Genomic DNA, 14,373 nt, shown 5'->3' on the forward strand with positions numbered 1-14,373 from the left:
TTGAGTAAGAAGTATGTCTACTTTTCACAAGTCATCAGTATGTGTATGTTTGTATAACTGATCTTTATCAGCTGAAATGAAAATGAATGTGTTGTTGATCTTTAAGGAATATCTCAACTATAAATCCTTAAAGTAATAATAATTACGCTCATTGAAAAGTAAACCTTTGCAAATTACTTTGAATATTTTATGGTTTTACTTCTCACATCTTTTCTTTTATGATAGAGAATAAGTGTTCTTTTTTTTTTTTTTTTTTTTTTTTTTTTTAAAGATTTATTTATTTATTTATTTGACAGAGAGAGATCACAGGTAGGTAGAGAGACTGGCAGAGAGAGAGAGAGAGAGAGAGAGCAGGAAGCAGGCTCCCTGCTGAGCAGAGAGCCCGATGTGGGACTCGATCCCAGGACCCTGAGATCATGACCTGAGCCGAAGGCAGCGGCTTAACCCACTGAGCCACCCAGGCGCCCCTAGAGAATAAGTGTTCTTAAATGTTGCATGAAAACTACTGATACATGTTATTTATTAATATTTTCTTTTTGGTAGCCAGAAACAGGTTGAGAAGTTGACAGAATTCTTATCATCTATTATAACTCATACCTCAGTTAACTACTTGCTTGAATTATAGTCACCTGTTATATTGATAATTGGTGTTTATTGATGACCCAGTCCTTATTAAGTACAGACTTTCTGTCTAGCATATATAGTATATTTGCCACTAAAAGAAAATGTGCTTGAGTTTCACTAATGTGTACACTTCTGGTATTGCTCAAAATCTTAACCTGTGAATGCTGACAAAGTTCATGATACTAAACGTTAAACCTGTAGTAGAACTATGAAGAAAACAACTTAGACTTACTCTGTACATTATAAAGTGCTTTGATTTTTAATAAGAACCCCATTAGGTAGGCAGGGCAGGCTTTTTACAAGCCTCATTTGATAGCTGAGAAAAATGAAACTCAGAAGTCAGATAATCTGCCCCAGTGTCACACAGAAGTAGAGGCAAAATTTGGTTCTAGGTTTTGTGTCTAAGTTCCTCTCCACTATACTCCATCTTTCTCTGTGTATTTGTCTTTCGAATCATCCTGTTGCTATGATAGTGCTGGAATCAGAAACCTAAGACCAAATTCCACGCTTGAGAAGAAACATCTCTGTGTGCTTACTACTGGGCAAATCCTATGCAGGTTAAGAAGATAATTTATGTCCCTCATCTGTTTTCAGACAAATGCTTCTGAGAAACTGCACACCACAGGCTGTCACAAGCTGTGACATCTTTTAACACTGCTTCTGCTCTCTCTTTTTTTTTTTTTAATGTGAAACACTCGGTTGTATGATAATACAGAAAATAATACCTAAAGAAGAAAACACTTTTTTGAAAGAATATATTTTATGACATGTTTAAAAATTTTATTGTTGCAGAAAGATTTGAATTACTGTTACTTTCATTCTTGAATAAAATGAGCTCCTGTTCTTTTCATCCAAAACTGTCCTGCGGGTTCAGATTTGTCATTTTGCCTTTGCAGCAGTTAGAAGAAAAGAGTGAAGATCAAGAAGACAAGGAATGTTTGAAACAAGCAATAACAGCTTTGCTTAATGTTCAGAGTGGTATGGAAAAAATATGTTCTAAAAGTCTTGCAAAACGAAGATTGAGGTGAATATTTTTACTTTTTTAATAATCTTCCCTTTCACTCTGAATATTCTGGTGTAAATTCAGGGATCCCAGTTCCCTCCTCAAGTAAACAATGAAGAAAATAGTTTTAGTGACAAGCTTGGTCTTTCAGAGGAAGTGACATCAAAGCCAAGAGAATTTGTTATTGTTTGAAAAACCTTTCATATTTGTGCATTTTCCTTGCATACTCCCAGACAAGACCTCCTGAGAGTCAACTGGTAAGCTAAAGGAGAGACAGAGAAAAATGTCTTGAGTAGATTTATGTCAACATCATCGTTCTGTCAAAGTAAAATTGGTAGTGTCCTTTATTTTAGGGATTATGTAACTTGAGGTATTAATTCAGATAACATTGCTTCCACTTTCTTAATTATAATATGTGCATGTTTGTTAGCTCTAGGTCTTGTCCACTTAAACATTTCTAAATAATTTTTTAAGTCTCTTAAATTATTTTTTTTACCATATTGGGCTACTTTTTAATATATGTCATTCTAAATATTTAGTAGCCAAGGTAGAAATAATCATTACCTAGCTAAGTTTATAGAGTAGAATTTCGTCAGTAGTCCTTGTTTCTTTTTAGAGCACTAAAAAAGTCTCTACTGTGTTGCTTTAGTTCCTAAAATGGTACAGTTTTGTAACACTAATATATTTGGAGAATTAGTGAAAACCTTCTCAGTGCAACTTTTTAAAATGTACTTTTCCATTGTCCTTTATTTACATGAATTCTTAGATTGTCTGTCGTCTGTGTACTAATAATGTTTTTTCCTTTATCCCAGTGAATCTGCATGTCGGTTTTATAGTCAGCAAATGAAGGGGAAACAACTAGCAATCAAGAAAATGAACGAGATTCAAAAGAATATTGATGGTTGGGAGGGAAAAGACATTGGACAGTGTTGCAATGAATTTATAATGGAAGGAACTCTTACACGTGTAGGAGCCAAACATGAGAGACACATATTTCTCTTTGATGGCTTAATGATTTGCTGTAAATCAAATCATGGGCAGCCAAGACTTCCTGGTGCTAGCAATGCAGAATACCGTCTTAAAGAAAAGTTTTTCATGAGAAAGGTACAAATTAATGACAAAGATGACACCAGTGAGTACAAGCATGCTTTTGAAATAATTTTAAAAGATGAAAATAGTGTTATATTTTCTGCCAAGTCAGCTGAAGAGAAAAACAATTGGATGGCAGCCTTGATATCTTTACAATACCGGAGTACGCTGGAGAGGATGCTTGATGTGACGATGCTGCAGGAAGAGAAGGAGGAGCAGATGAGGCTCCCTAGTGCCGATGTTTATAGATTTGCAGAGCCTGACTCTGAAGAGAATATAATATTTGAAGAAAACATGCAGCCCAAGGCTGGAATTCCAATTATCAAAGCAGGAACTGTTATTAAGCTAATAGAGAGGCTCACATACCATATGTATGCAGGTAAGGAATAAAAAGTGGCCTGTCACTTTTATTTTCCTGCTTCCAGCTGATTTTCTTTGCTGCACAAGTCACTGTGCCTAAAATAGAAAGCAGACTAACAACAAAAGATCTTCTGCATTATTTCGAGTTCATTTTCCTTTACCTAAAAATACTGCCATTTATACTTTTGCTACCACATTCACATATTATTTTTAACTTTATAACCAGAATTACAAATGGGAATATAAAATCACTTGGCTAAATTTATCCAATTAGTGGTGGAAACAAAACTAAAAGTAGTGCTAAATCATCATCATTAGGGTCTAACGACTTTTACCTCTTTTTCTTTTTTCTTTCTTCTCTTTCCATTACTGAGATTATAAAGTCAGTAAAAATTTTAGTGTACATTCATCACCACAATTGTGCTGTAGTACAAATATGCACAGCATTGTTTTTTCCTAATTTCTGTTCCTAAAACTTAGTTAAATTTAGCAATCCTGAAAGTCATTAAAGGTTTCAGGTTTTTTTGCACTTTACAACCGATGTCATTTAAGAAAACAATTTTACCTCAGCAGGGCAGTTTTTAGAGACAAACATGTCCAGACTACCTAGGAAGATTAGTAGAGACCAAATCAAATGTAATTTTTGAGAGTTAAGAAACAAACATAATGATTCTTTTTTTAAAGTAATTTTATTTCTTCTAGAAAGTCACCCATGATAATCCAGTGTTCCTCGACCTTCAACTTTCCTACACAATGGAAAGATTGGAAATTGTAAACTGTAGCGTATGGTATAGTTGAAAGAGCAACAAATCTGGATTTCCATGCTCACTCTATCACAGTTCCTTCAGGTCCCAGAACCTCAGTTTCCATCTCAAAAATGAGCATCACAACAGCAACCTCAGACTTGGAAAGAATAGATGAACTACGACCTGTAAAAACTCCTTGTAAACATAAATGTAAACTTACTTTCAAAGAGTGTTTTTAATTATAAAGAGATATTAACTCAAAACATAACTCTTAAAACATAAATGCTGCTCTAAGTAGTCGAATGTGAAAGTTAACCTCCATCCCTATACTTCCTGCTTAAATATATTCCTGTTTCTAGAAGATGTGTGTTTCTGAGGGAGGGTTTTTTTTTTTTTTATTAGTGTTTTGTGTTTTCATTTATTTAAAGTCCTCTAAATAGGTTCTCAGTTCTCTCTGGAAGGTGTTCTGGCACCAGTTAAATTAAACTTTTAAAGATCCACTGTAAGAAAGATGAATAACTTTTGATAATGTTGATATATTCAACTTATTACATGTCCAGTCAGAACTACTTAAATGGCCTGGAAACTATCAGGGCCTCCTTCAAAAGAGTGAAATCAAGTTAGAATATTTTTATCAGTGATACCAAAGCACTTTTATGAATATAATATCTCATGATCTCCACATGTCTCTGTAATAAATAAGCCAGGATTTTGTTTTGTTTTTTAATTTTTATTTAGCCTCTAATTGGTGGTTCTTTTGATAGCCTTTTCCATAGTGAAATATTAGTGTTTTTTGTAGGCTATTAAAAGCATTTTGGGTTCTCTAAACAGATTCCATTTGGTAGTAGCAGGCAGGAGCTGACACATGTTGAAGATAGTGAAAGAAGACTAGCCTGGGATTCCAATTTTTCTGTTGATTTTTCACCTAGAAACGTATGCAGTCAGTGTATTCATTTTACTGACTCAAAAATGAAAAAAACTAAGCATGGGAAAGTTAAATAATCTGCCTAGGATTTTACATGAAAAAGAAAACGATTATTCTGGTATCTTTTTTACATATGAAACTTTTCAAGAAATACCATTTATATTAATATGACCAATCTATTTTGTGATCTTCATCAACTTCTGTATACTCTTTAAGATCTAGAATACAACTACAAAGATGTTCATTAAGTTACTCGAAAATTACGGTTGCAAAATATTTATTTCTTTGCTTTTTAAAGGAATTTTTAATGTTCTATAAGCTCAGATTGCTCTTCTTGCCACATTCTGATTTTTAAGGCTCTTACAAGATTCCCTGATTTCTTTAGCATAAGCACTCTAAACCATTCATCCTTTGATTTTAAATACCTTTGTTTTGAGTTCTTCAATATGAAAACTATGGAATAATTTTCATGTTGAAGTGTGGAAAAGACTGTTTAAAGTAAAATTAATCCTTGGATTTTTATCTACCTAAGACAAAAGTTGTACTATTTTGTTTTGTTTCTTTCCTGTAGAGCAGTGTAAGTAGAAAAGTGCTAAAGACTCAACTAGTGTTTACTATCAGACCTCAGTGGTACTGGAGTTGGAAAACATTTTCAGATTCCAAATTTTTTAATATAATTGTTTCTGTAAAACTTGATTGTTGATGATAAATTTTTTTTTAGACTGCTACATTTCATAGAACTAACATCATTAGTAAGCAGTTGCAGAATTACAATTAAATATTTTCTGGGAACTGTGCTTTTTATTTATTTTTTGAATGAGGACACTTTAAAACAAAACTTGAACAAGCATAGCTGAAAGTTTTTCTAGGGTATCTGAAGTTTCTCTCCTTGACATGCATGATGCTAGCCTAGTGTGTAGACATAGTACTTTTGCTGTGCTGTCTTACTAATTACTTTTGATAGTTCCTCTTATTTGTATTTAACTTTTAGCTTTTGAATAGAATCGTATTTTAAATGGTTTTATTTCTAGTTAGTATAAAACACTGAAATTTCTAGATTTGTAACACTTTGCAAAGTGTTTCACATTTAAATTGACAAGATTGCTTTACTTTTTTAAGAAATTAAAGTTTTTCAAAAATTCATTTCATTAATTTCTTGAGGAATAAAATGCCAGTGTTGACTAGAAATGTGGCCAAGTTTTTTTTGTGTTTTTTTTTTTTTTTTTGCATTTTTCTTTTCTTTCTTCTTTTGAGGCTTAATTGGATATTTTAACATAGGTCATGAAGGTATATTACTGGTGTAACTGGCATACACAAGCAACTTTCTTGAGTTGTGGTTCACAATACCTACAAATTAGTATTAATTACTAGTTTATTTGAGCTCTTCTATAAGGTCTGTCACAAACATGTTACTGGCAATATGGGATTTGTTTTCAGTAGATGTCTATGAACTCGTAAACATGAAAGCAATTATTTTTTAAGATCTCTTTCAGCTCGAAAGTACTCTTGAGTCCTCACTACAATAATAAGAGATCAAGTTACCATTTGTTTTTAGAATTATTGGTCTGCTATTTTGCAGAGGTGGGCGAGAGGTTTAGTTGGTAGATATTTTTATTGGAGAGAACATTCAGTGCAAAATGGGCTGAAATAAAGGCTAAAATTTAACTTGCACATTTTTATTATACAGAATTTTAATAAAAGACATTGGCTGTAATATATGAGAAAATTTAATATCCATTAAGCACCACTTACAGACCATTTTCTAGGTTCTGGATTGTTCAGAAATTGTCCAAAAAAACAAACAAAAACCAAAACAAAACAAAACACCCCAGAAGAAAAACTGGTTTAACCTTACTTAATTCAGACTTCACTATGGCTTTAGCCAACTTGATCCCTCAGGTGTTTTTAACAGTAATTTTGAAGCAGAGCTATAGATTTGCAGTGTTAGACAAGATGACCAATCTCTCACTAATACACAAAAACCCAAAGCCCCTGAAAGTTACATGATTTTCCAGAAGTCATACCAATTAATTGCAGAATGAAGACTAAAACTTAGGTTTCTTGATTCTTAACATACTGTACTTTTCACCATGTTACAGTGACTCATGTAAGACAAATTTTTTCAGTATTAAAATACATTTTTATTATAGATATCAAATAATAAAAATAAAGAGAACTTCTTGGTTGGTTTGAATTGCCAGTAATATAAGTGGCTTTTTCCTTATTGGACAAACACAAGTTTACTATGAAGATGTAAGCAGACTAATTTTTTTTCCTCTTATTGAAATAAATAATAATCTCTGGCTATAGATAAACTTCCATTTTAATGCATAGATTTTAGTATACAGTTAGATATTGCGCATCATAATTTTACTTTTTAACAAAACCCAGTTTACTGGTGATGTTTGCTCTGTATAGGAAAGCTTTCTGGGAGAAAAAGTTAAATTTAGGTAAATTAGAAAATGCTTAATTGTCGCTTAAAAGACTACACCAGGGTCTTACATGGAATCTGATTTATAGCTTATCTCTGAGATCCAGTATTTCTGGACATAGACTAATTTGCTCACTGCATCAGAACTTTGGAATCCATTTGAAATGCTGGAGAGGGGACACTGTCTAGTTAGATCATTCTGAATCTGGCAAGAATACGAAGAGACTTTCTTACCTACCTTAAGAGGAGCACAAAGCAAGGTTCATAAAAAAGAGATGAGAGTAGGAATTTTAATTCTGTTTCAGAGTTACCGGAAGGAAATAAAGTACAGATTAATTATTGAGACTTAAAACGACACGAGTAAAGAAATGTTTGGTAATGGTGTATCTGGTTTGACAATCTTACTTTAGAGAAATGAGGTGACCATGAGGTAGGGAAAATTCAGAACTGATATTGTGTACAAATACAAGCTTTTCATATTGAAGTGTGGAAAAAAGGTGTATCCTGTGTGTGGTACTCTTTTCTAGAAAATGATATTGAAAAAACACAAGCCGGTTGATAGTTTTCTTTAAAGTATTTATTGCTATTTTACACCCTCAGAAAATCCTCAAAAACCTGCATTAGCTTTCTTTTGAGTTTGCGGCCTATCTAAGTTCGGTTTGGGTGTCTTAACTTTAAAAAAAAAAATCTTTTGAACAATTTTTGATCTATAGGGCAGTGCTGTTCTATTTTTAAACTCTCTGATAATTTTTTTTAAGTGTTTGTGCGTCAGCATAGCGTCTGTTTCCTTTTTTAAGGAATTCAAGAGTGATTGTTTATAAATCCTTGTTGAGAAGCTTATTGTTCCTTGTGGCTTTTTAAATGGCTGTATTAAAGGGAGAATTATCACATGAACAGACATCCTGATTAACAGCGGTTCACTATGGTGGGGGGAGGGGCATTCTTGACATAAATAACTCCATGTAACAAATATTTCATAAATTTTCATTGACCTTGCCAAATAAAATGTCAAGTGTCAATCAAAATAGGTACCTAAGAAGAAAGGATTGAATTATCACCTCAGATTTAGCGTGCTGTCTTCTGCATATTAACATAGGTATATTTTGAATTCCTAAGGTTTTGAAGAACTGTGCAGTGAAGTATTATCAAAGAATAGTTCTCAAGTGAAGGAGACAAGGCAGCAGAAAAAAGTCACTGCAGCTCCCGTTCGAAGTAACCTGGACCAGGGATTTGATGGGAGAGTTGGCAGCTACTGGTACAGAGAAACTGTATGGAGGGAAGGAAGCAGAGCAGCTAGTGAGCTTGGCGAAAATCTTAGTGCAGGGATTTGAGAATCTGGTAGAAATAATAACAAAGAAAAACCACAACAGAGCTTTTACTATGGCTCATACTGAAATTCATGTGGGGTTATGGTTGAGAAAGAGGTTTGTGGAATTTACATCCATAAGCAAGTAATAAACAGAAAGAGAAAGAGACTCTCAAAATAGCCAATTTTCATGTTCTCCACAAATATTTGCGCTCATGTTCTAAAACTAAAGCAACCCGGCTTTTGTATTTTTATGTGTTTGCCTTCCATCTGTCTCTGCAACATCATTTTTTTAAAAGATTTTATTTATTTATTTGACAGATCATAAGTAGGCAGAGAGGCAGGGGGTGGTGGTGGTGGGGGGGAAGCAGGTTCCTTATTGAGCAGAGAGCATGATGTGGGGCTCGATTCCAGGACCCTGAGATCATGACCTGAGCTGAAGGCAGAGGCTTATCCCACTGAACCACCCAGGTGCCCCTGCAACATCATTTTATAATACAGGTAGATAGCTGCTGCCTCAGAACCAACAGAGAGGGTAAGACTCAGCCTTTATCATTGCCTGCGAGATGTAAGTAGGTAGTGCTTTGTTTTCTTACAAAGCTATGTAATCTGTACTTATTGGTGTGTATTTTTAAAATACTGAATTATCTTAGTCCTTCACCTCATCTGTAAGATACAGGTTTCCAAGGGTTAGCATGACATAGTACACGTGAGAATCAATGACGGGGGGAAATTAATAGAGATAAAAGTAGCTTCTGGAATATGTACCCTTTTTTTTTTAAATAAAATTTCAAATAGAGAGATGTCCTCAAATACAGATGTTAAGTTTTTCATTCATTAGCAGTTTTGTGTACCACTTGAGACTAAAAATGGAGTCTAAATCAATACAAGATGGGGAATATATGCAGCCTGTCAGATATTTTTTGAAAGTCCTTAAACTTTTGCCAATTTTTCTTGGTTTATTTTTAGCTTTTGCTGGTTTTTTTCTTTTTGGCAAGACTGCTCTTATTTCTCATCAAGCTAAAAACAACTTAAAAGTTGAGTCACTTTAGAATTTAGTACAACAGTGATGATTGTGGGAGTGTTTATTTCACTGCCCGCTTCACAAACGCCTCTTCTACATAGAGTGCACAGGAAGGTCCTGCTGCTACTTCCTACAGTCTGGAAGAAGGCTTAATTACGGAATCACAACTAGACTGCTAATTTTTTAATGACTCTCTAGTGCCCTGAACCGGATTAGCAGTTTGCAGCTACATTCCAAATTAATCATTTATTTAAGTTTCTGTAATGATTACATAACTCATGGAATTGTTCTTTGTATTTCTATGTCACAGCTGTGAAAACCTGAAGGCATCCTTTAATCCAGAGAGCTTATGTGAGACAGTAGAAAAAAGCATAAAATTAGGAGTCACACAATCTAGATTTTGGTTCCATCTCTGCCACTCGACTGTGTGACCTTGGATAAGTCTTAGTTCCTTCTCTCATATGTAGAAAGGAAAAACATCAGCGCCACTCACTTCACAGAAGTCATGTGGAATAAATTCTGTGAGTGCGCTTTGAAAAGTTCCGTAACAGAGATCAGTTGATATGATCCCCCTGTGACCTAAGTGGCACCGAGGCATATCATGACTTTCCCAGCATTGTCATTGTTACTAAGCTACTGAAACCAGATGTTTTGGTTGAAGATGGAAAGACCATTTTAAAGTCATTTGCCTTTAAAAACAGGCAGTTTCCTTAAAAATATAATTCATTTAGAACTTGCTTTTATTCTGTTTTTCAGTTTTAAATTAACTTTGATAGCCCAAACTCTTCAGCCTACCTTAGGTGGCATCTGAGGAGCAATTGATCTGAATATTGATTTTAGACGTTTAGACTATTGAAATAAACTTTTCCTTAAAAAAAAAAAAAAAAGGTTGGGGGAGAGGCCAGCCTAAATTGAGAATACAGCTCAGGGATCCTTGAGACACTGTCTGCTGAGGGCCTGGGCTCGCTCTCCCTCAGTGTTGGCTCAGCGTCTCTACCGTGGCCACTGCTTTTGCTTCCTAAACACGTGATGTTTTGAGTAGCCTCACCTGACAAATAGATTTGCAGAACAGCAAGTAGATTCTTGAAAGGGAGGATTGTGATGAAATCGATATAAATCTCTGTTTTTAAAATCTCGTACAGCCTTCTGTTCTAAAATCTTTTCTTCTGGATGAGACATTAGTCTTTAACGTTTGAGGAACTCTGTAACTGAAGACAAACAATAAGATACCAACAGAGAGGAAATTACTAAAGGATTGTATATATTTAAATTACTGTTATCAGTAACCCGCTAGACTTGGAAGGTAAAAGAGGGGAGGGGCATTGAAAACCAGTATGTTTTTATTCTGTGAATTTTCTTTAATTCAAAAAAGCAGTATACATCCAAGGTTGTCTGATATTTAAACCAATTCATTATCTTGATTGCCACGTAAACCAATACATTAGGAATAGATTTCTACGACAAATCCATGCATTTGGTTTGGGGGAGGGAGTTTAATCTATTATCATTATTTTATGCTAAATTTAGCATGGTTCTTAGAATCAGCCTAAGTAGAAATTTTCCAAACAAATTAACTCTGATCTTGGGAAATCCTACGCTAATAAAGGACACTGTACTCACAAAGGATCTAGTGTGAAGCCTAACAAAAATAAAGGTACTTGCTACTCTCAATGAATTCATCATTCAATTAGAGCTTATCTTTGTGCAATTACTTTATAGCTTGTTGTTATCAAGTTCTCAAATGAATTTGAGATTAAAGAATATTTAGAGTTTTACAAACAAAAAAAAAATAATAAATTAGTGCTTACCAGTCCATAATGTAAAAAATAGGAAAAGGATGCTCCCAATAAAAAGGTTAATGAATTCTTCCCTCCTTCTTTTTAATAACTTGCAACTAAATGTTGACTTTGGTGAAATTGTAGTTATAAAAGGAAGTGATTTTTGTTTGTTTGTTTGTTTGTTTATGTCCCTCATTATGGGAAGATGTCTCTCCCCGTTTATGCAGAAGATGACAGTCCTGGTCTCTAGTGCTGATGAAAAAACAGCAGTCTTTCTCCATAACTTGGGGGAGAAAACTGTCCAGGAAAGACTGCAGAAGGCCAGGCCTGGGGAAGTGATCACACTTAGGCAGCCTCCTGATTTACTTCATGGAGATGTGAATGAAAAGTGGGCCCTCTCACGGAAAGGGCTGGAGACTCCTGCTCTTATGACTGAACTCTTAGCGGGACTACTTGAAATAAAAGGAATTAAGTTGTGAATAGAACGAAATCCACATTCTCACACGTTTCATAGTTTTAATAACTTCCAGGTATTCGTAAGCTTCTTCTAGCAGTTTTAAGACCTCTAGAGAATAAAATCATTGAGAAACTGTATTTAATGTAAGCTACACATTATAAGATCCAGTTTCAGGTTGTATGCTCTGTTAACATGATTTAAAGGAATCTAGATAACTGATCCTAGATAAACTAGTCTGGATGTCAGAAAAAGTAATGGGTTATTGCTGTGGCCTTTCTCTTCATGAAGGAGATAGAAACCAACTGAAATGTTCTGAGATCCAGGTAGCAGGTGGGAGCTTGTTTCCATGCTCTTTGCCTTTCTTTCTTCCCTTTGCATTCCTGCAACCCATGAGGACTTAAGTTCAGCTCGTCGGAGTGTGCCGAGGTCAAGAAGTAAGTTGATACAGAATCTTAGTAACCACAGTTTGCCACTAATTTAGGAAGCACTCAAGCTAGCAGTTTGTTATAAAGTCCAAAACATTATGTGTGGTCAGAAGACTTTGGGAATTTTAAGATTATTTCATCTCTTTTGAAAATGTTAATAATAGCTTGAATCATTCTGAATCAAAGATTTTAATAAAATAATTTTCCTTTTTTCTTCTTAGATCCCAATTTTGTTCGGACATTTCTTACAACATACAGATCCTTTTGTAAACCTCAAGAACTACTGAGTCTTATAATAGAAAGGTCTGTTAATGTAAAACGTTTAATTTTTTTTTTTTTAAGAGATTGAGCTAAGATTCTGTGTTTCTCAGAAATAAATTGTAGGAGCTTTGAATTGTAGTTCATGAGTACTTTTTAAAGAAATAACTTCTCTTAAATGACCATTTATTTTATAATCTTTTTGTTTTGATTATTAAAGTATAAAAATAAGCATTTCTTTTCACATGGAAACGCAGTACTTGAAATTTCAAATTTATGGAATTAGTCAAGTTAAAGAACCATATAAAAATATATAATTTAGTTTCTGAAAATTTAAATTTTGATGATTTAGGTGTTCTAAACAGAATTTTTCAAATATATCACATGTTGAAGAAAATGGAGCTTAACAGTAAGTGAATAAATATCATAATTAAGAAAAGTGTTTCAGCCACCGAAGGAACAGTCAACTCTTTAAGGGTTACCCTTAAAAAGTGTTATGGTAGCTGATTCAGAGTGATTACACAAGTCAAAAATGAACAGCAGTCCCATACTTGATAATCACATTTATTTTTAGATTTTGCATATATTATCCTTTATTATGTTTCTCATTTTTTAAATATTGGCAAGTATTAATTTCTTTTTTAAAAATTAAAATAAGATCATTAACCTTTATATTATAGAAGCCTTACTTGTTTTTACTAATATGTATGTATATCCGTAGTAATTTTCACAGTTCTCTCTGTATTGTGCTGGCTAGTGAAAAGGTGCGTAGTTTTCTGTTTGTATACTCTGGTATTACTAGTATTTTCATTAGTTTGTTCTGTTTTATGTTAGGTTTGAAATTCCAGAGCCTGAGCCCACAGAAGCTGATCGCATAGCTATAGAGAATGGAGATCAGCCCTTGAGTGCAGAACTAAAAAGGTTTAGAAAAGAATACATACAGCCTGTACAGCTGCGGTAAGCAGTAAGGAAATAACTGAAGTGATGAAGTCTGTAGTGAACTTTTGTTTCAGAGTTGAAGTAAATAAGGACCTTTCCCAACCAAGGAGGAGGTAACAAGTAAAATGAAAGTGAAGAGCAATTATCAGAAATTATTGTATAAGTCTTAATTAACATAGAATCTTGAAAGTGGTAAGCCACTACTTACAAAATCATTTAATTTGGAAAGAATTACTGTTTTAATTTATACCATCATGGTAAACACCTATGTCTGAGTTCCCATGTAATTCAGTTATTCTTTTGTGTTAATGCCATAGAGTATTAAATGTATGTCGGCATTGGGTAGAGCACCACTTCTATGATTTTGAAAGGGATGCAGATCTTTTGCAGCGAATGGAAGAATTTATTGGAACAGTGAGAGGTATGGTTTTTTTAAGTGCTTAGTTTTATATGTAATAAAAGTGCCAATGTGGTGACTATCAACTGACGTCCTTAGTGTTCGTGTTAAGAGTTGTTTAGAACGGTGGCAGCACAACGGTTTGAAAAAGTTGAAAATTTTCATGAAACAACATGTTGACCTACAAATTGCTCAGTAATCATCCTGTTGACCCAATGTATTTTCATTTAGTAAATCAACTTAGTGGTTACTTTGGAATTGGATAGAAAAAGGTCTCGATTTATGCTGTTTTTCTACTTATCTGAAGCTATGTGTATCAGAGGACAATTAGGAACTGGTGTGCCATCAGAACACCACTGCTGGAGACTAGGTGGTTCCCAGTTAGGGGATTAGATCCTGTATTAGAGAGGCCACAGAGCAGATTGAATTGAGAGCCAAGAAACAACAGTCCTGTTCTGAATGAACACTGCCACTCACTAGATACATGACTTTAGGCAAAACCACTCTGATTCTCTAGACTCTGGTTTCCTTATCAGTAACATGAAGAGAGCAAGACTCAGTGATGTCAGAATTTCCCCTCGAGTTTTAAAGATTCCATAACTGTATAGGTC

At 34.2% G+C, this 14,373-nt stretch overlaps 2 protein-coding genes across 4 annotated transcripts in view; one reads left to right on the top strand and one right to left on the bottom strand.

Annotated features, from left to right (window-relative positions):
- SOS1 (SOS Ras/Rac guanine nucleotide exchange factor 1) overlaps positions 1-14,373 on the top strand; it is a 145,492-nt gene that overhangs the window by 99,644 nt on the left and 31,475 nt on the right. For both annotated transcript variants that reach the window (XM_059188529.1, XM_059188530.1), the window contains exons 9-13: positions 1,521-1,648; positions 2,440-3,095; positions 12,390-12,471; positions 13,261-13,383; positions 13,683-13,786. In XM_059188529.1, the coding sequence (XP_059044512.1) occupies positions 1,521-1,648; positions 2,440-3,095; positions 12,390-12,471; positions 13,261-13,383; positions 13,683-13,786 (1,093 nt within the window). The remainder of the gene's footprint in view (positions 1-1,520; positions 1,649-2,439; positions 3,096-12,389; positions 12,472-13,260; positions 13,384-13,682; positions 13,787-14,373) is intronic.
- Positions 3,090-14,373, bottom strand: part of ARHGEF33 (Rho guanine nucleotide exchange factor 33) — a 129,569-nt gene continuing 118,285 nt past the window's right edge. Inside the window, exons 20-21 of one of the 2 annotated variants that reach the window (XR_009357381.1) lie at positions 10,557-10,716; positions 3,090-8,444 (exon numbers count right to left, since the gene is read on the bottom strand). Coding sequence is in view for 1 of the 2 variants with exons in the window: in XM_059188534.1 (XP_059044517.1) it covers positions 10,635-10,716 (82 nt within the window). In the remaining variant the exon portion in view is untranslated. Of the gene's footprint in view, positions 8,445-9,328; positions 10,717-14,373 lie in introns of those variants that run through there. The other variant, XM_059188534.1, reaches the window with a different exon arrangement.

This window comes from Mustela lutreola, chromosome 9 (assembly GCF_030435805.1).
Source record: "Mustela lutreola isolate mMusLut2 chromosome 9, mMusLut2.pri, whole genome shotgun sequence".
NCBI lineage: Eukaryota > Metazoa > Chordata > Mammalia > Carnivora > Mustelidae > Mustela > Mustela lutreola.